This window comes from Cebidichthys violaceus, unplaced genomic scaffold (assembly GCF_023349555.1).
Source record: "Cebidichthys violaceus isolate CVI_PGR_0920_01 unplaced genomic scaffold, fCebVio1.0.p SCAF_426, whole genome shotgun sequence".
Taxonomy (NCBI): domain Eukaryota; kingdom Metazoa; phylum Chordata; class Actinopteri; order Perciformes; family Stichaeidae; genus Cebidichthys; species Cebidichthys violaceus.
The window spans coordinates 12,837-35,348 of NW_027176624.1; the positions used below are offsets into that span (position 1 = coordinate 12,837).

Here is a 22,512-nt window from a genome sequence, read left to right on the forward strand (position 1 = left end):
ATTAACCCCAAAGAGAGAAGTGAACGTTATTGTGGTGGAAACAGGGTATTTATTTGTGGTTAAGTTTCCTCAAAGTCTACATTATTTTGTCAAGATCCTGAGATGAAAAATCAACGATGTTCAAAGAAAGAAAAATAGGTCATATAGATTGGAATCATGAGGATTATAGTCTCTTAATTAACGTGGTAAATCCTTTAAAGGCTCGTGGTTTAATAAGAATAATAATTGAAGTTTTCATCATCATCGTCGTCGTTGTTTCCAGACCGCGTGACAAACTCTCCACATGTGTCTCTGTGTTTTGTTTCCAGGTCGCTGTCGACCGGCGGCCTTTCCGACAGCGAGCAGGAAGAGGCGGAGAGCGGCGCCCAGCCTCCTCCTCCTCCTCCTCCTCCTCCCGCCCAGCGCCACAGCTGCTACGACCTGGACGACCTGGACGTCGCCTGGCTGGAGCTGGTCAACCACGAGTTCAGACAGATGGGTGAGTGCGAGAGGAAGACTCGCTGCCCCCAAATATCGTAGATGGCGGCCAGCAAGCGCTTAAGGATCCGACATCTTTTAGCTTCATTTCTTTTCTTTTTCACACCTGTCTGTTCACAGTCGCATCACTTTTACTACATACCGTACGTTCCATCAAAACTCAACTTCAACATTTCAAAAAGTCTCCAAAGGTCTTTAAAGTGTGGCTTCTGAAACCTGCAGACGGCTCTGATCCTGAAGCTCTCCTCACTCTCTTCCATCGTCACCCTCTCCTCTCCTCTTCCTCTTCTTCTGCAGCTACTGTCGCTTTCTCCCTCCTCTGCTCCGCTACATCCTCCATTTTGCCTCCACGGTGACAACTGCTGACCCCCGAGCATCTCTCCCATCTCTCCCATCCCTCCCATCTCTCCCATCTCTCCCATCTCTCCCATCCCTCCCATCTCTCCCATCTCTCCCATCTCTCCCATCCCTCCCATCCCTCCCATCCCTCCCATCTCCACCATTTCATTCCATATCTGATCGGCTCCTTTCAGATAGAGCATCGTAATTGTGTTTATAAATCCCCGCCGGGGGTTTCGGGCCTTTTTATTTCTGGGACACATTAAAATCAAAACAAAAACCTTAAGTCAAACAAGCACACACACACGAGCACACACACACACACACACACACACACACACACACACACACACACGCACTGGCTCTTCCTGGAGCAGAGAGCGTTTTTTTTCTTCTCCTCATAACCCTCAATGCAAGAACAAACAAACAGACGGTTGATTGGTTCTGCTGGGCGAGGCTGCACGACTCATGATGGGGTGACTCAGCATTTTCTATCTCAGTCCTCCACTTACAGTGTGTGTGTGTGTGTGTGTGTGTGTGTGTGTGTGTGTGTGTGTGTGTGTGTGTTGAGTCGTGACCACATGCACACAATGATAAATGTGCATCTGCGTGTGCGGACAGCCGTCACATGAACAAACACGGAAACACACTCCACAGGGAGATAAATATAAAGTAAATACACTGCAGTGCACACACACACACACACACACACACACACACACACACACATACATTCCCAGATATGTGTGAACGGTGGTGTTGCTTCCCTCCCTCTTGTGTGTGTGTGTGTGTGTGTGTGCGTGTAGTTCATGGTGTAAATGTCAGTGCAGGTTAATATCTAACTCTACTTCCCTCTGCGGCTTCAAAAGTAGCTTCGAAAAAATTCCATTTACAGTTCGACAGTTTCTTTCCTTCAGTTCTTCATTCGGACCAAAGTTTGTGTTCACGGTCAGATTCAAGCCTAAAATATGGAAAATAAAGTTGACTTGTTTTCAGCAGATGTTCACGTTTGAATATCATTTGGAAGTTAAACAGTGTTTTGCTTAAAGCTTCATTTCTTGATGTGAAACTGCAGCTCAGGTTGTAAATGAACGAGATGCTCAAGAACCAGTAAATAAAGTTATTTATTCATTTTTTAAAAAACTTTTTATGGGGAAGGGATTCAGTGACATGAATAACAGATGGAGACACAGCTCCACTTAAAAAAAAAAAAAGACTCTGAATCCTTCAAAGTAAATCAATAAATAATCCTCGACTGCAGAGTCCAGGACGGAGGACGCTTCTTCAGTCTGATTCTGAATTCAAAAATGACTTTTATACTTTCTAAAATCCAGAGATTTCGTCTGAGCAAAAGATTTACACAATAAAAAAATGTCACGCTAGGTTTAATGCCTTGCTGTTACCCATTTTGTCTAATTATTGGAATCTCGTTGCATGTATTGAGATTTTTTTTTTTTTTTTTTACGAGGAAGAAAGCTTGCATTTGCCAGTTAAATCATCGTTTTCATCAACTATTAACCAGCCTTGGAGCAAGGCATTACTTTGAGATGCAAATGGGGGCAGGAACATGAACGCTAATGCCGACACATATTGGCACAGTGAACCGAGCTGTCGGCGAGAAGGGCTCAGTGACACATTTTGGCTTTGATTGCAAATGGGCTTGTAGTGACGGAGCACATGTAGCGTTTCTCTGGTCAACTGCACACACTCCCACGTCCTGCAGCTCATTCTCTGCACACTTCTATCCGAAGAAAGAACGCCTTTTGGCCCCAAAAAAAAACCGCCCCTGGAATTTGGTCAATTTGCTCACTCATTTTGAGCAGCTTTCCATTACTGTTGTCCTTTAACTTTAAGCTGCACTCTGACTTTGAATTGCTCTGTGCTGGCCCCAGTATAACACCCTTTTTAAAGTTTTTGACTTTCTGTCCACACCAGCGCTGCCGGAGCTGGACGAGCTGACGATGGAGTGCGTCCTGGTCGAGCTGGAGAGCGCGTGCGAGGAGAAGATGCGGCAGGCCATCGAGACGGAGGAAGGCCTGGGCATCGAGTACGACGAGGACGTGGTGTGCGACGTCTGCCGCTCGCCAGAGGGAGAGGACGGCAACGAGATGGTCTTCTGCGACAAGTGCAACGTCTGCGTCCATCAGGTCGGATATTAAGCGGCTTATCTCTCTCTTCAAGCGCCCGCGTGCCTGTGTTTGTAAGTAGCACTCATGTAAAGACAGAATCAAGGTTGTTTTCAAAGGCCAGGTTTTGCTGTTGTCCTCGGAGCTGCCTTACATATTCCCCGGGGCTTCATTCATCATCGGCGTGAGAGTGCAGGCGCTGTATCGGTGTCACAAGTGGTACCGTTGACATCTCGAGGCTCGGGGGGGTGGGGGTGGGGGTGTTTGTTACACCGGGACACGGTGTTAATTGCTCCGTCGGCCCCGTCGGCGCTGACCCACCTTCAGTGTCACTGCACTGCCTCTGCTTTCCTGCTGTTGTGACACTGGATGGAAATAGTTACATCCAGCTGCAGATTTACAATTTCACTCTCAATTGGGGGTTAAAAAGCATGAAATAGGAGTGGGATTGTTTCAAAAACGATGGAAAACAGGAGTCATCCCAGTTTCAAAGTGTGGACATTTTTTCGTCTCATGCATGTACTCAAATGAAAAAAAGGTCAGTGTTCGTTATCTCGCTCTTTAGTTCCCCAATTACTGACTTTCAGCCTAAAGATAAACTCAATGCATCACACAATTGACAAACTATTGGGACCAGTTCAGGCTGCAACCTGTTAAAGCTGCATTCTCTCTAGTGTCCACCAGGGGGCGACTCCTCTGGTTGTATAGAAGTCTAGTCTAAAATGACTCTACTTCTCTCTTGATTTATTCCCTCAGTAAACATTGTAAACATGAGTTTATGGTCTCAATCTCTAGTTTACAGTCTTCTTCAATACAGCATGATGTTCATTTAGTACATTATGGAACATTTAGAGTCAAACAGACCAGAAAGCAGGGCTTTAGGGGCGGGGCTACCTTCTGAGTTCGGTTTGTACTTAGCTCCACCCTCTCGTGTCAATCTCGATTGCGGAAAAAAAACGAGATGGCGACGGCCACGATGCCAAACTGAAGGCTTCAAAAACGTCCGTCCACGAACCGATGGCTGACGTCTCTGATGTCCACTTCTTTTGTACTGGAAGTGGACGCTCCACAGGGTACTGACAAACGAGTAACATATATCAAGAGAGGGAAGTAAATGGTTACTCCGAGGGAGCATTCAGTAATGATGAAGCTGATGACTGTTGCTTCCCCGGTAAGGCCGTCTTTCTACCCGTCAGCAGGTTAAAAATGCATTTTTAAATGCTTTTAATGTAGATGAAGTCCTCCGTGTCTCATTTTCTTTGCTTTCAGTCAGTGCAACGTTTTTTTTTTTTTTTTATACCTTTCCATTGTTTTATTAGCTCTTGATGTATTTCCAGCTTTTCGGTCGTATAACATTCGATGCAGCCTTCCTTCTGTAGAGTGAGATGAGTGATTGCGTCCTGAGGCCAGGCTTGAATTTAGCAGCAGTGGGTCCTGAAATCATGTTTTTTTTTTTTCCACCTTGCAATTTTCATTTGGGCCTCGACCAAAAGAGCGCCAGTTTGATTTGACTCGTTAGAAGTGAGATCTGATGCAGACGTTATAGTAACGGAGGAGAAAGAGGCGTTAAGATAAATCATATCTAACGATAAAATCATTCTGCTTCTGACCCGCGGCGCTGGATCCTTTCAAACATAAGTCAGTGTGCTGTTATGTTGGCATGAAAAACGTTCAGGGCGCCCAAATGTGTTGGCGGAAAGGGGAAATGGGTGGAGTGTTGATGATACAATGACCTGCCAACACCGAGTGGTATGTGGAAAATGTCGTGCTTTCCATAAGTCGCTGTAACTCCGGTTGAAAGAAAAGAAAATAAGATGTGGAGGAATTCTTTTTGTGTGTGTGTTATTGGAGCAGCAGTAAGCATAACTTCTGAAGGAGCTGTGAGAGGATTCAGAAGGGAAAAAAGTGAGGAGTTTTGTTGTAATCTGAGGAAATAAGCAGCAGACTGTCATTACTTTTTTTGGGGGTTTAAGATGCAGCAACCGCTGAAAGTATGCTGAAAAGCCATGAAAGCTAAACCATGGGGTGGCTTTGTGGTGCAGCTGGTTGAAATCAAGTCTCTCTGCAGTCTCTCGCTTCTTTATGGAAGTAGTTAAACATTTTTCTTTAAACCGATTTGTTCAAAGTTATACAGAAGCCAGCAGAGGCTGTGTGTGTGTGTGTGGGGTTTTTTTGTGCCTGTGGGGAAATTCTAGCCTCCAAAAAGTCACATAACCCGTTTCCCAGTGTCCATGTGTGTGTTCACTGTGTGTCTGCTGGGTTTAATTTCCTGATGGCGTTGGCCTGTGAATGGACTATTATCACTATCTCAGATACGGCAGCTTCATTGCAACACACCTTTTTAACAAAGAAAGATGAAATAACAGAGGCGGTTAGAGTCAACAGTGGCTGTGAGAGATTGCGTTTCCAAAAGCACATTTCCAATTTGCTGCACGTTTATGTTCATAGCGTGCTGAAATGAGCTGAAAGTCAAAAAGAAGACGAAGAATCATGATACCACTCTCATATCTGTCCGCTAAGTATGAAGTTGCTGCTAGCAGCCGGTTAGCTTAGCAAAAAGATTTGAAGCAACTGGGGCAGGGGAGACAACTAGTCTGGCTCTGTCCAAAAGGTACCAAAGCACCTTTTAAAGTGCAGCGATCAACACATTATATCTCACTTGTTAATCTGGGGTGACCGTGGATAAGTGGAGAGCAGGGCTGCCTTTCAATCAGAGGGTCGGAGGTTCGATCCCCGGCTCCTGCTCTACTAGTCTCATGTCAATGTGTCCTTGAGCAAGACACTTAACCCCAAAATGTCTCCCGTAGCTGCGTCTACGGCGTGTAGAGAGATACTGAATTGTAAGTCGCTTTGGATAAAAGCGTCTGCTAAAAATGACTGTACTGTACTGTACAAACCCGACTGGGTGGATTTGGTTAACCTTCAGACAATAGCCTCTTCGTCTTCTGTGCATCGTCCCCTCTGCTAACTTCTCCCCCCCCCCCCTGTCGCAGGCGTGTTACGGCATCCTGAAGGTACCCCAGGGGAACTGGCTGTGTCGGACCTGCGCTCTGGGCGTCCAGCCCAAATGTCTGCTCTGCCCCAAGAGAGGGGGGGCCCTCAAGCCCACCCGCAGTGGAACCAAGTGGGTCCACGTCAGCTGTGCCTTATGGATCCCTGAGGTGAGAGTCGAGCAGTGTTTTATATCTGTCCCGGTCGACGCCGGCATACAACGTGAGGCTGTTATTCTATTCATTTTACATTTGCGTGAGTGCATACAGCTGCAGTCGTTGTCAACGTTAGTGTAAAAGCCATCTATCCTGCATTAGATAAGTGGCTACATAAAGCTGAAGTATGTGCTTGGTGTTGAATGTGTGTTGAAACACGTATGGTGCTCTCGGACGAGGCGCCGACACCATGAAAGAAAAAGAGAAAAGAAAAAGCCCCTGAAAGACTGCGTGGTGCATGAGATGCTGTGATAAGAACCCACACACTGCTTATTTAGACTCCTGCACTTGTGTTTTGACTGAGCTTCACTTCCTCCCATCCTCACCTCAAAAGACACTGCAGCATCTCTGAAAACACGCTTTACTGCACACTCTTTACTGCTTTACTGCACACTCTTTACTGCACACTCTTTACTGCACACTCTTTACTGCTTTACTGCACACTCTTTACTGCACACTCTTTACTGCTTTACTGCACACTCTTTACTGCACACTCTTTACTGCACACTCTTTACTGCTTTACTGCACACGCTTTACTGCACACTCTTTACTGCTTTACTGCACACGCTTTACTGCACACTCTTTACTGCTTTACCGCACACTCTTTACTGCACATGCTTTACTGCACACTCTTTACTGCACACTCTTTACTGCTTTACTGCACACTCTTTACTGCACATGCTTTACTGCACACTCTTTACTGCACACTCTTTACTGCTTTACTGCACACTCTTTACTGCACACTCTTTACTCCACACTCTTTATAGCACACTCTTTACTCCACACTCTTTACTGCACACTCTTTACTGCTTTACTGCACACTCTTTACTCCACACGCTTTACTGCACACTCTTTACTGCACACTCTTTACTCCACACTCTTTACTCCACACGCTTTACTGCACACTTTTTACTGCACACTCTTTACTGCACACTCTTTACTCCACACGCTTTACGGCACACTCTTTACTGCACTCTTTACTGCACATTCCACACTCTTTACTGCACACGCTTTACTCCACACGCTTTACTCCACACTCTTTACTGCCCACTTTTTACTGCACACTCTTTACTGCACACTCTTTACTGCACACTCTTTACTGCACACTTTTTACTGCCCACTTTTTACTCCACACTCTTTACTCCACACTCTTTACTGCACACTTTTTACTGCACACTCTTTACTGCACATTCTTTACTCCACACTCTTTACTGCACACGCTTTACTGCTTTACTGCACACTCTTTACTGCACACTCTATACTGCACACTCTTTACTGCACACTCTTTCAGGTACACTGGTTTTCTTTTCACCATTTGAATCAACAGAAACTTTAACCCACCATTCATGTTTCTGAAAAGACTGGACGCAAAAAGAAAAAAGACATTTTAATTTCCGAGGGGGTGAAATAACTTTACTTTTATCCAGTAGAGATATAATTCCAGTTCGGATACAATCGATGCTATTGCAGCAGCTACGCTAACCTCCACCGGAGCCGGCGTTGTTGTTGTTTTTTTAAGAAGGAACAGTGGCTCCTCTGTGTCGTCTCACGCTCGTAGCGGCCAGTAGCTCCTCACAGGACACCGATTGGTCCGGTCGCTTGCTCGCATCACTTGAGGTGGAAAAAGGCCCATGAGCAGTTGTTAACCCCGGTTGCTAAAGCCTCATATTAGCTTCAGCTGAGAGGGTGGAGGATTGCAGCGACCCATAACTCTTTCGATGTACCATGTGAGAGTACTTGAAACAATCCAAAACTACAAGGTTTTTCAGGAAATGTAAAACACTTTAGTCAGTCTGCAAGCAATTTAAATAGATTCACGAGGAACCCGCTCGCCTCGTTTCCACATCGATGTGTCTTGATGATACCTTTTTGGAAGCGCCTCATCTGAAAGCTCCCAAATGGACCTAAAGCAGCCCGCTCTCTTCAGAGGTTTCAGGGAACGGATGTTGCTTCACGCGCCGCACACACCTCTAAACTCTTAAGACAGTCAGTCATGTGTCGGGAACACACTCCACCAGCGGATTCCTCGGTAATGGAGTGACTTTTGGCAGCTCAAACCTTTTACTTCTAATTGCCTTCTGTCACCCTTGATTGGGCTAATTGTTTTCGTTGCTCCGTTCGCTTTTGTTTTCTCTTCCTACCGAGGAGGGAGGGATGAAAGAAGACAAACGGATCATTTGCATGTCTGTGCTTCGTGTGTGTGTGTGTGTGTGTGTGTGTGTGTGTGTGTGTGTGTGTGTGTGTGTGTGTGTGTGTGTGTGTGTGTGTGTGTGTGTGTGGGGCGCGCGTGGACTTTTGTGTGTGCTCGCATGATCTAAAGAGGCTTTAATAGCAGACGTCCTCACAAATATATATACACTCACATCTCAACACTGGCTGGTTTTCTACTCAATATGATAGTAGTGGAAATTTTCAGGAAAAAAAAGGCTCTGTGTGTGTGAGTGCCATTCATAGAGAGTGCTGGAGTGTGTGTGTCTGTGTGTTTGTGTGTGTGTGTGTGTGTGTGTGTGTGTGTGTGTGTGTGTGTGTGTGTGTGTGTGTGTGTGTGAACACACCACCCAGCCTTCAAACGATACAGCCCCCCCGCAGCGCTGTGTGTATCACTGCCGTCAGCCCTCTGCCTTCAACCCCTAGAGAGGGGACCCTCTTTAAACGGCTTCTCACAACACACACGCACACGCACACACACACACACACACACACACACACACACACACACACATGCACAGAGACACGGAGCCCCTCTTTTAAAATGCCTTTTCATTTGACACTTTCCATCCATTTCCAATAGAAGTGATTTCAATTTTTGTCAGTTTTCCATCTAGCGGCTTTGAAACGTGAAGTAATTGGGGCTTGAATCTGCTAATTGGGGAACGAGCGTGTTAAAAGGCCTGCTATGTGCTCACACACACACACACACACACACACACACACACACACACACACACACACACACACACACACACACACACACACAGTCTCTGAAATCTACAGCCCTGACTTCTTGAGTATCGACAAACCAACTGAAGAGGACAAGGTGGAGGAATTGTGTAAAGTGCAACCTCTCTGATTCAAAGAGTGGAAATCCTTTTTGGCCATCGATCGGTTTTCGCACATCGGCGACAGCTGGGGCTTCATTGTCCGAACGCTGCTTTTCTATTGACCTCCTCAATGGAGTGAAAATTGACCTCGGGTCGAGTGCGCTATCCTCCTGTGAATGAGCTGACGAGAGGAGGCGGAAGAAAATCAGATATAATGATATGAGAGAGAGAGAGAGAGAGAGAGAGAGAGAGAGAGAGAGAGAGAGAGAGAGAGAGAGAGAGAGATAGGCACGACCTGCGGAAATCAGTCGTCAGCTTGTTAAAGCGAGCGTGAAGGACAAGGAAAAGAGGGCAATGAATGCGAGAACAAGCGCATGTGAAAACGAGGTGGAATGGTGTTTGGAAAGAAAACAGGCAGCGGAGGAAGGAAGGAAGAAATGGCACTTTGGAGACGAGTGCTCTCCACTCTATTCTGCATGGCTGGTTGGCACAGGTCAATGACTTTTTTTTTTGGGGGGAGCCAAAGCTGCTCTGAATAGACCCGCTCAGAGAGAGTGAGTCACAGCCGCCTTTTTTCCCCAAGGAGCCCAGGTGTTCCTGCTCTGGGTCCAAGGGACAGACTTTCTAATTCAAGGGCTCGGCTTTTGAAATTGGAAGACACTGAAGAAGTTATCGTTCAAGCCGCAGTCAGTGTATTGTTATCAGTGAGCGGTTCGGTTTGGTGGAGATTAAATCACTTTATCAAGCAGAGAGCGGAGTTAAGCCAGAGATCTTGTGCTTTAATAAAAAAACATGGTTGAAGTAGAATCTCCAGCTGGTAAATATTTATGATGCACCACGACTACCAAGTGTTTGGTCTCCACAACAATGAAAATACCTCGACTCAGGTTTCCCAGTCTTCCAACAGCTGATTTTGTTTCGACCAACTGTCCAAATATTTTCATTTTACATTTTTACTTTTAAGAAAAGCAGCAATCCTCACGTTCAACAATCTGGAAGCACAAAAGACATTTTCTGTTCGATGACCTATCGATTAATCTACAATTCTAAAAGTGTTGTTATGACGACGGCGAACAAAAAAAAAAACCCCCATGACTCTCCACACGACAACGCTGACTGTTGATCAGACAAGGTGATGCTTTGCTTCAGACTTGTGCATTTCTCCCTGCAGGTGAGTATAGGCTGTCCAGAGAAGATGGAGCCCATTACCAAGGTGTCCCACATCCCCGCCAGCCGCTGGGCTCTGTCCTGCAGCCTGTGTCGAGAACACACAGGAACCTGCATACAGGTGCGTCGGATAAACGCCGATTTATGTTGTTGTGAATCTTATTTTAACATCAATTCTTTTCTGCGGAGAATTAATGTAGTAATCATATGTCATTTATTTCTGCTTTTTCATGCATTTTCTTTTTTTTTTTGGCATGCCGGTGTTTGTTTGGCATGTTTAGCATTTTGCTCCGGCAGCTGTCGTCCATTATTAAGAGCCAGACAGACAGATGCGCTTTCCTCCTCCTCCTCCTCCTTCGTCCTTTTCTCTCACTATTTCAATCTTCATGCCTTTTTTTTTTTTTTTTTTTTCCATGCACACTGCACATCGTCTGCACAGCTGGAGTGAAAGCAAGCTTGAAGATAAAATTGGTGAAAGTTGTAACAGTGTGTGAGAATCAAATATTACGGTTTTCACTTTTGGAGTTCATTGTTATAAGCAGATGGGACGCACGGTCTGCTTCCAGTCGCCCGTGTTCACACGACTCCATACAAGAGAGGAACAGTCAGAGGGTGACCGTGGCTAAGTGGAGAGCAGGGCCGCCTTTCAATCAGAGGGTCGGCGGTTCGATCCCCGGCTCCTGCTCCACTAATGTCAATGTGTCCTTGAGCAAGACACTTAACCCCAAAATTGCTCCCGTAGTCTACGGTGTGTACATAGCTACTGAATTGTAAATGACTGTAATGTAATGAGTCCCCCCCCCCCCTTACTTTATCTAACTTTATTAATATTGAACGTGTCACGAGTCCAACTTGCATCAAAAGCACTCCCTCGGGTCCCCCCATAGTGCACCCGCCAAGGGTGAAGTAGATCGGATAAGCGTTTCTCGATATATATGCGAAGAAGAAGACACAGACTCCCTTGCTTCATAGTAAGCAGTACACACACACACACACACATAACAAGTCTCTCAGCAACACAGATCATCATAGTTCTTAGGCTCCCGCTGGGCGCGGGTGGATCCGTTTGAACCCGGCACCTCTTAAACATGCAGCTGAGTACGCAAACAAAACCCCCGCTGGCGCTCTAACACTCACCCACTTTACAGCTGTTAGCTTGCGGACGGTTCGCCTTTAAAAGTGCCCTCCAGGTGGATTTCCTAGAAGCTCGCCGTACACACACACACACACACACACACACACACACACACACACGCGTGCCGGATGTATGTGTCCAGATTTAGTTTCACGGTGTTTTGCCGTCACAGTATCGATGCTTTAGATTAACAGCGAGTACTTGAGCCAGAATCCAGTCCCCTGTAGGGGGAGAGAGAGAGAGAGAGAGAGAGAGAGAGAGAGAGAGTTTCTCTCTCTCTCTTCCGTGGCTGGAGGCGGCCGACTGTACAAACAACACTCACTGATCAGCTGCCGCCTCGCGCAGCAGGTAGAGGAGCAGCGCTGCAGGAGCAGCGGGGGTCCTGTGCAGCCTCTGAATGTCGGGAGAAGTGTGAAATGGCAACCGACTGAAAGGTTTCGCCACGGGGGAGTCGGAGAGACAACGGAGTGAATGTCGTCTTTAATGCGCACTAGGTCCAACGGTTCAGACTGGATCAGAGGTTCCCTTCTAAGACCACTCTTTATAGTCCAGGTTAATCTGAGATACTTCAGGCCTTTGCTCATCTTTTGGTAATTTGGCGATAACAAACATTCGTTGGTCGGGTGTCTCAGAGCGTTCAGGCCTAAATATTTTGAATTTAACGACTTGCTGCGTTAATTGGCAAGTTCTATAAGTGCGATGGGACTCTAAATTAGTCCTTTATTAATAGAAAGGTGCTTTAGCTGCATGGAGAGTTTGTCTTCTTCACAGATTTCAGAGCAACAACATGGCTCCCTTTAACATTTAAATACGTGTAATGTCATATTCAGTGGAGATTCCCAAAAAACAGAGAGAAACCAAATGATGTTTTTTGGGGAAAATGTGTATAAAATGAAGCACAAGACATTTTGAATATTTCCCATTTAATTGAATGGAGCTAAATATTTCACAAAGTGAAAACACGATATATGACAATACATGTGCAATCGGCTCATACAGAGTGGATTCAGTTTAATTTAACAGAGGGGGGATGAAAGGGGAGAACTGGATGTTAAGTAGGCCGAGCTTTGAGATTCATCTCGGCTGATCTAGACCTACGCCGTGTAGGACACCACATGAAAGGCTCCAGTTCAGACTAATCAATATCTGAGGGGAGAAAGAAAAAGTGTTCAAATGAAAATGGAGATAGTCCACGTAAGCCTCCACTCCCACTGGGCATGACATGTTTGTAGATTTGAGGAAAATCAAAGGTTATGGAAACCAATAAAAACCAAAACAGGCGGACAAATCATCAATATTCCTCCGGTGTCGGGCTCTCGCTCCGTCCGCGTGATGGATATCGGCATTGATGTACTGCAGCTGCGCCGGCGACTCCTAAAATCAATGATTCCTTCAGGATTTCTTCACTTGACGCCGTTGGAAATACGAAGAATCGGCCCAGATTCTTACGCCGAACGTCTCACTCCAAGACACGCCACTTTGAGTTCTTAAATTCAAACAGGATACTTGGACCACATAAGAATGTCCTTATAAATAAGACGGCGTCCAGTGGCCACCTCTTAATTATCTAGAACCGCTAAGCAGGTGTGTGTGTGTGTGTGTGTGTGTGTGTGTGTGTGTGTGGCCGGAGACAAATTAAAACGGTTTGGACTGAGGCTCTTTTTTTCCAAAGATGATTAAATAATTATCAGTGTAGTTGCATTGGAACGAGAACATGAATGTTGAGTCTCCAGGGTCCCGTGTTCATCATTCCGTGTAAGAATTACACTTATTTATTTATCAAGCGACTCACTGCGAAGTGTTGGCAAAATGTGTTCATAAGCATGTTGAGAAACGATGCAAGTCGTGGTTCAGGCATGATGCCTCTCAGTTTATCCTCCCAACACATAAACACACACATAAACTTGTATTTATCGTGGCTGCTTACTGAAAACAGGGTCGACCTCTCGGTGGCCTCACGCTGACTTCACACCCCTCTGAAGGCTGAAAGGTTGTGATGCTGAACTGGGTTACCACACACACACACACACACACACACACACACACACACACACACACACGGTGAGCTACTTTAGTTCAAAATCAGTGTGTTGTTGTTGTCTGGGCTGTGACGAGGAGGGATGAAGAATAATGCAGCACAGACAGACTAGAGCGAGTTCAAGGAAGATATTCTATATTAATACGGTTTCATTATATCCTTTATCGTCCCATTCCTACTTCCTATTAGGATAAGTGCTGGATAATCGAAGGTTAGCTTCTTTTATGATTTTTTTTATTTTATTTTTTTATGTTAAATCGGCAACAAGCTTCACATTTTTCCAAATGTCCCACTGAAGGATTGTGTGTGAGGCTTCACCGTCACCAAAGAGCCGCTGCTTGAGCCAGAGAGCGAGAGACGAAAGGTTGTTCCTGAAGACTTTAGACATGAACAACTCAGTGAAGAGAGTCACCATCCTGCTGAATGCCGACCTGCACACACACACACACACACACACACACACACACACACACACACACACACACACACACACACACACACACACACACACAAAATCACACCATGCCTGGAGGGACTCAGTGGGAGGCTGCCTCTTAGTATGACCTGTAATGGATAGCACACACACACACACACACACACACACACACACACACACATCCCAAGTTACCAGAACGTCTGCAGAAATGGGGGAACCGTGTTTGTTGTGACTCGGCTCGTCTTTCTGCTTTGCTGCGCTCGTATTGGAACCCTGATAACTGACACTTTAAAACAAATAGCTGTGACAGAAATTGAAGGAAAAAAAGTGTGTGTGTGTGTGTGTGTGTGTGTGTGTTTGCTTGAGAGAAAGAGAGTAATACTGTTTTCTCTACTCTCTAAAATGACTGTGCTCCATCTATCGCTTGCCTCCCTACGTCCTTCCCGGCTTCCTTCTCATATATCGGTCCTTGTCCGCCCTGTGCTCCTGGTATTTAAATGCATTATAAAGAAACGAAGTTCTCCGTTCTGTCTCTGCCCAGAGCTGAATTCCCTCTCTTCCTTCCCCCGCCCAGTGCTCCATGCCCTCCTGCATCGTGGCCTTCCATGTGACGTGCGCCTTCGACCACGGCCTGGAGATGAGGACCATCCTGGCAGAGAACGACGAGGTGCGCTTCAAGTCCTTCTGCCTGGAGCACAGCTGCAGCGCCGGCAGCAACGCAGCCGGCAACTTCTCCGGGTCGACCGGCGTGAGCAACGGTAACCACGCCGCCGCCGCCACCACCACCAACACCAATGCGGCCGCGCCCAGACCGGACTGGGGGGCCGCCACCGCCACCGGTACCGGTCTCGGCCCTGAGCTCCGGCCGGACCATCAGCACCAACCAAACATCAGCGGCGGCGGCATCGCGGAGCAGAGGTCGGTATTGTACCCGATTCCGGTGTCGGCGTCGGAGCGGGCTGAGCGGGAACAGCTGGAGAGGGAGAAGGTGAGCCAGAGGAAGCAGAAGCTCCAGGAGCTGGAGGACGAGTTTTACCGACTGGTGGACCCCAGGGAGGTGGCCGAAAACCTGGCGCTGCCCGTCCCCCAGGTAGGTTACGCCACGGAGCTCAAACACTCCGATGATACGCGACACCAGACGAGCGAGAACGTTCACATGCACCAAGTATTACATCCCGTCGGCTCGGAACAAGAAGCCGAAGCCTCTTGTGATTGGCTGGAGAACATCGCCGACAATAAATGAATCTATGGAGCATCTTTCCGTCCATTATGCCTTAAAACCATATGATCCCACACAACATTGTTCTCCTCTTTCACCAGCATTTCAAACACTCCATTGCATCTCCTGTTATTAGTGGCGATTATGAAGCGTTTGTAATTGAATGTAATCAGATGTGGCATTGATGAGCTGCGTTTAGAGTGCCGGCTCTAGTGCGTCACGTAAATTGCTGCCTCTTCACAGGTGAGCTGTCTGATGAATCGCAGGCTTTTGTTCAGAGTGATTAACTGGCCTTTGCTTGGTTTCTAAACATGCTGCAGGCGAGAGCTTTTTATTCACTATAAAGGAAGCGAACTGCTTTTTATACACGGGGACGAAAAGTCTGTGTCGCGCTTTAATGGGATAATAGACTTCAAATATTCAGGTTGTCTAGAATTATGTTGAACGTAGTTCTATAAATGACGGACTTTCGCAAGAACGCTGTATATAAAATGATAAAAACGGGATTATTTGTGTTTCTTCCTCAAGGTGGACTTCTTGTATCAGTTCTGGAAGATGAAGAGGAAGGCCAACTTCAATCAACCTCTGGTGACTTTAAAGAGGGACGAGGTGGACAACCTGGCCCAGCAGGAGCAGGACGTCCTCTACAGACGCCTCAAGCTCTTCACACACCTCCGACAAGACCTGGAGAGGGTGAGTCCTAGAAACGTGTGTGTGTGTGTGTGTGTGTGTGTGTGTGTGTGTGTGTGTGTGTGTTTGGTATAAGGCCTGTTAAAGTTGTGTCTTTGCGCAATATTCAGCACAGCAATAGCGAATGTATGTTTCTTGCGATTTAAAAAGTTACAAGGAGAATAGTGTAGGAGGAGGTGGTACCAGCTATATATATATATATATATATATATATATATATATATATATATATATATATATATATATATATATATATATATATATATATATATAAACTTTTCAAAGACTAAGTATTTGTAGTGTCCTCAGGCCTTAAGGTAGATGTCTCGGATGCTGTTCAGTGGTCACCACCTGTTGGGGAGTTCGGGTGGATCAGGTGATGATGGATTGCTGCCAGACTGTAACTGTAAACCAAAATCTGAGGTTCTTGTCGGCGAGGTCTTCGACTCAAAAGCTGCAGAAAGAGTAGAGTACACACACACACACACACACACACACCTGTGTGAAGGTAGGCTGCAGGAAGTCTTACTGGGTTATTGTTCAAAGCCTCCCTTAGTGGAGCGGCTGCTGGACCAGTCGGTGCAGGTGAGGGAAGTTGTTTCAGGTTTGATTGTTTCAGAAAAGTGATTACATTCCGCTCTTCTTTTAGGTTTAGGGTTACTTCCTCTACCTATTAACAGTGGAAACTATGAGATTTTATTTTTTGTTTTAAAGTAAAAGAAAGAAGCTTTCATGCAGTGTGCGGTCTGCTTTCTGGAGCTGTGTTATCGTCGTGACCGCCTGTTCCAGGTGTTTAATACATGCGTACTACAGTTCAGTCTAAACCTGGACCGTAGCGGTGCAGTTTTTGAGGTCAGTGTTCCTCTACTGCCTTCGGTATCATGGCTCACACTTGGCAGCTGAACGCTAACCACTATGTAAATGTCCTCGCCTCGGTTTCTCGGATTGGTTGCGCCCCGTTCCCATAGCCTCGCCTCACGGGTCTCATGTTCGCAGCGCTCTGGAAGGCATTCACTGCACACAGCAGTGCTCCCAAAACCTCCTTCTGACCCTGCAAAGCCACCCGGCAGAATCTGAACGACAGCGGGCTGCCCCACCGCCGAACATCTACTCCTACCCCCGAATTTAGGTGGGGGGTGGGTGGGGGGGGGTACGGTTAACTCGGATTAACTGGACTGCTATGTTGCTTCTTATGTTGGGGAAAACTATCCTAAAAATGATCCGAAAGAAAATCTACCAGAAAGAAAACGATCCCCCCAAATATCCTCTTAAATGTGTTTTCATTCAGCAGACTTGTAGTTATAGTTAGACTATATTTCCCTTCATTTTTTTTTATTTTTTTTTGGCCTGTGATACGGAGCAGTTGGCTCGCCTTGGTTTGGTTTTTAGCTTTGTTGGTTTAATTTCGCTCACGGTAAGACAACCTTTAAGCAATTAACTACCAACCAAATGCCCCTCTTTGTAACACACTAAAAGAATAATACACACACACACACACACACACACACACACACACACACACACACACAACAGTTCATCATTGGGTGACAGGTTTTAATTGATCATTGGCTCTTACATTTAACCTCAGCTGGTAATACCATTTAAATGGACTTAAAAAGGAGATCTGATTGGCGAGCTTTGCCCGGCATCCCACAGGGTTGACCTGTTCTTTTGCTAAGATAACCATTTCCCAAACCCTAACCAAATGATGAAGTGCAAAATCACTCCACAAGTGGGATTACAAGCGGCTGGTCCGATTTCCTAATCTCGATTGTGCCGTCGATTGTGTTTTCCTCTCGTTGTGCGTCGCCGCAAAAATAATGGAAAGACTCAATTGTGAGCGACGTGCGTATTCGATAGGTGGTGGGCGTCTGTGATGGGGGAACATTACTCCACGCAGGCGTTTGTTTCCTGTGGACTCGTGTAACCGAAGCCGTACCACAGTGGGTCTCCGGTGGTCAGGGTTTATCGATTGTTGAAGGCCCGGCTAACATCCTGACCGGTCAGTGCATCTGTGGACTCCATCACAGTTCTCCCTCCAGACCACTTTTTCTTATTGACATGTGTGTGTGTGTGTGTGTGTGTGTGTGTGTGTGTGTGTGTTTTGTAGAAGTGGACCGCACCACTTCAGGTCTCTAAGGTGAACTCATCCCATCAATAACAGCTAAAACAACTGAAGTGGAGTCGGTGGAAAATATTTAACATTGATCTGGCAGGATGTGAAGCACCGTAAACCGTGTCAAACGTTGTGTGAGAGTGACACCCGTTACCCGGAGAGGTTGGACGGAGACGTTAGCACATCGGGAAACTAGCGTTAGCTTTTCTACGCTACGCTAGCTACTGAAGGTATACTGACTGTGTGTGTGTGTGTGTGTGTGTGTGTGTCCCGCAATTCATCTGCTGCACCGGACCAGATGTTTTAGGACTGATGATGACAGACAGAGAGGTTGAAATGTATTTGGCCTCCACAGATGTCTTCTTCTTGGTGGGATTCATAATAAAAGTATCGGATATCCGACAGTGACGACATGAATATCCACCATCAGATGTGGTTTTGATACCTACCGTATGTTCCTCCCATAATTCTTTCATCAGACGGAAACCAATTAAATGTATTATAATGCAATATAATATTATGTGTCTCTCGCTCTCAAACCCTACCGCCAGGACTCAGATCGAGACACGGGGGCGTTTGTTGGTGTCATCGGTGTTTACCGGCGGTTTGAACGTCAACAAGTTGTTGAATTCTCGGAGCTGCTTTGGGGAATCGAGCGGCGTTCTCTCGTCGACGTCGCCCGGAGGTCTGACAGAGAGAGGAGGAGGGGGGGGGGGGGGGGGGGGGGGGATTGATTGTGTGCGCGCCGCTGGCAGGTCTCCCATGAGGACGATTGATCATCAGTCGAGTGTTGACAGCTCGCCGCTACCGATGCAAGCGGCTGTCGATGCACAAGCTCTCTTTTTCTTCTTCTGTCTGTCCTTCCACCTGCTTCTCCTCCTCATGTCTGCTTCTGTTTCTCACACACGCGGAGGGCTTCCTCCTTCATATCTGACCCATATTTTTAACCCGTATTACTATATTTTGGCTCCATTCAGTGATGTGAGCAAATGTTCTCTCCATGTTTTTTCTTCTTCTTCTTCTTCTTCTTCTTCTTGTTCTTCTCTCGGTTCAGGCGTGATGTCTCGTCCGTGGAGATGGACGTGTGTTGCGTGCGTGGCATTGTGTTTGTGTGTCAAGGCAAGTGTGTGTGTGTGTGTGTGTGTGTGTGTGTGTAACCGTGCGCGAGAGAGTATTCCAATCATCTCTGATTTGCTGGCAAATTGAAAAATCCCCTCCATCCTTCCATCCCGTCATCCCTAGACCCCCAACCCAATCAGACCCCACGACCGAACCCTCCAGCTTGCTGCTTTTGTGAATATACGTGTGTGTGTGTGTGTGTGTGTGTGTGTGTGTGTGTGTGTGTGTGTGTGTGTGTGTGTGTGCGCGCATGTTGGTGGTGAAGGAAGAATCCGGGGGGCTAATGTTGGGGTGGATTATCCCCCTCCTCTTCCTCTTTGAAGTGCTGCCAATGGAACGAATTGCACCGTGCTGTCCCTAATGCACTGGTGAGCTTTCTCCATCTCTGCACTCCTCTCCTGAGTGTCGCCCGAAAAACTCCCCACAGCGCCTCCTCCCACTTCCACCCGCATCGCTCATCCAATCGGCGCGCGACATGCCGAAGCAGTGTGCCGCGCGGTGATTGGCCGGTGCAACTTATCTGCTGGATGTTGCTTTCTTTTTGTCTTTCGGCCGATGTGGTGTTTTTGGATCCCGGCTAAAGGTGAAGTGGAGGCGTGTGTAAGTGTGTGTGTGTGTGTGTGTGTGTGTGTGTGTGTGTGTGTGTGTGTGTGTGTGTGTGTTAGAGGGTTGCTTGTGTTGAAAAAGCCAAATCTCTGCACCAGCTGAGGAAGTCGAGAGCAGGTGTGCCTTTTAAACAAACATCTGTTGCCCCACATGTCATGAAGCATAGCTCACAGTGGGATTAACACTGTGCAGGTAACAGAAGTATTACATCATCCATCTGAATAAGTAATGGAGTGTAGAGCCAGAAGATATATAGTAAACACGTTAGTCCTGTTTGAGTAGAAATGAATGAGTTTGTATGTTGGCTCTCAATTGAGCTGACTCTGGAAATAAGTTGCTTCAAGCAACTTATTTGAAAAGCTGATGTGTTCATTTTGGGCAGAGCCAGGTTAGCCGTTTCCCCCCCCCCCACCCCCACCCTGTGGACCGTCTTTATGCTAAGCTAAGCTAAGCTAATTGCCTCCTGGCTTTAGCTTTAGTGGCAGCAATGTAACACATATTTCACCCAGCTCTGCCCTCTGAGTTCCCAGGATTCTTTGCATTTTACGCTGCGGCTTTCTAGCCTCCCGACCATTTAAAAACAAAAATGTGGGGTTCAGCATCTTGCCCAAGGACGCTTTGACATCGAACCCCGGCCCCATCCTCCTTTACAGCTCCTGAGCCACGGCCGCCGCGGTTTCCTACGCGGAACACGCACAAGTATATCCCCAACTTTAACGATGCCGTTAAAAGTCTACAAACATTCACTGGCTGCTGTTTGGGAACGTGAGGTGAGGTTAAGTCCTGAAGCAAAGGGTCAGAGTTTTAACTGGAGAAGTCTGCAGAAATGGAGGCGAGGGGGGGGGGGGGGTGTGAAAGGTGTGAAAGAATCCCCTTCTCCTCACTCATTTCCTCTGGTGCGTTTCTTTTAAAATATTTTTATAACGTCTACAACTACTCCAGTCGAACAATTGCAGTTAGTCTTTTCCCTCCCGCCGGTGCGTCGGCGCTCCAGCCAGGGCTGGCAAAGCGTCTTGATGGCACAGTGCCCCGCTCTGCGCCCTGCCCTCCACTCTCTCTCTCTCTCTCTCTCTCTCTCTCTCTCTCTCTCTCTCTCTCTCTCACGGGGGGGGGGGGGGGGGGGGGGGAGGACTTGGCAGCGCACTCGGCCCGGCAGGTCAGCGGTCCCACGCCCAGGAGGCCCTCGGAGCGGAGCGGAACAGCGCGCTTATGAAACGCTGCACTCGATTCCTTCGGGGGGAGAGAAAAAGGGGGAAGTTTTGATCGTGAGCAGCTAACATATGTTTTCTATATCATCTTTTTCGCTGCCGAGCCGTCGCCAGCGTAAGGAGTTCTCATGGAAAAGAGACCTGAGAAAGAGAAAGTGGGGATTTGGGAAGAACGTTTTTTGGCAGTCGGAGCCAAACCCGGACAGAGGGCCGCTCCTCTCGAGCCTTTTGCTGCAGGTTTGGAAGCAGCGGGGCGGTTGTGTACTGATACCTGACATTTAGACTCAGTCCTTTCCTTGACTGCAGGTTTACAGTTTGTTTTCTTTCCACAACCCCCCCCCCCCCTCCTTGGCGTTCCATTCAGTTCAAATCGAGCGGAGAGGAGGTTTCGAAGCTAAGAATAAGGGGAACGTGATGCATGCACACACAAGCTTGTGACCAGGTTTGCATTCACAGCGCGGTGAAAAGTAAAAAAAAAGAGAAGCTCTGTCCACTTCAGGACGATCATCTCAGATGGCTAACATCTACGGATGTTCCTACAATAGTTTTCCTACAAGACTTTTCCTTTCCTGATGCTTCATGGATCAACAAGTCTCTTACAACAGCTACAGACAGAGCTTCAATCTCGTCGTGCAAAGATTTAAACACTTGAAATATTGTTGGCCATATTGTTTGGGCACATTTTTCAGACTGCAGACTTTTAACCAAAATGATAAAGCTTTGTTTGTGCTGCTGTAATGAGATCATGCATCAGTGATAAAACACAAGCCGATTACTAAAAAAAGCCATTTGATAGTATTTCATAAAAGCTCAACAGTACCTTCTTAATCTCATATTCTATACTCAAAGATCTTAACATAATCTCTTGAGTCGCTTCTCTACATTTTATACGCAATATTTAGACATTATTTTCTGGAGTTTAAAGCTTTAAAGTTCAGTTTTACCTGCATGTACATATCCTCGCAACCTTAAAGGTGAAATTAATTTAATTAATTCATAAAGTTGCAGGTTTCTTAAGATAAAGTTTGAAATATACAATAAAGAATGAAGCCGTAGAGACGGAGAAACCCAACAGGCCGGTCAATTCAAAGTTGAATTTTTACGTCACAGCAACAAGGCGGCGCACACAGTGAACCGTGAGCACAGTTAGCTTTTCATCAATTTCTACTTCATGTAGTGTGTGTGTGTGTGTGTGTGTGTGTGTGTGTGTGTGTGTTGTGAAACGTCCCGTAACTTAACTGTAACTGCCGTCACCGCTACGACTCCTCAGGTCTCTCTTAACAGGGTAACGGTGTATCCTTAAAAAGTCCTATTTTTTAACTCTTTTCAATAATGACGTCGTGGTCGCTCCTCTGTTTGCTGCAGGCGTCCAGGGACACATATATACATATACATATATATATATATATATATGTATATATATATATGTATATATATATATATATATATATATATATATATATATATATATGTATATATATATATATATATATATATATATATATATATATATATATATATATATATGTATATATATATACCTGACATATCGACTTGCGACTTGCAGTGGATTGCAGCATTAGAACCCC

General features: G+C 46.3%; 1 protein-coding gene across 1 annotated transcript; it reads left to right on the plus strand.

The window, feature by feature from the left end:
* Positions 1-225: 225 nt before the first annotated feature.
* Positions 226-16,038, plus strand: LOC137886288 (E3 ubiquitin-protein ligase Jade-2-like; the record flags this gene model as incomplete). Its single annotated transcript, XM_068728694.1, has 6 exons — positions 226-478; positions 2,752-2,963; positions 5,936-6,103; positions 10,361-10,477; positions 14,540-15,055; positions 15,713-16,038. Coding segments are annotated over 6 exons (1,503 nt in total), but the record flags the coding sequence as incomplete, so codon positions are not given.
* Between the last annotated feature and the right edge of the window lie 6,474 nt (positions 16,039-22,512).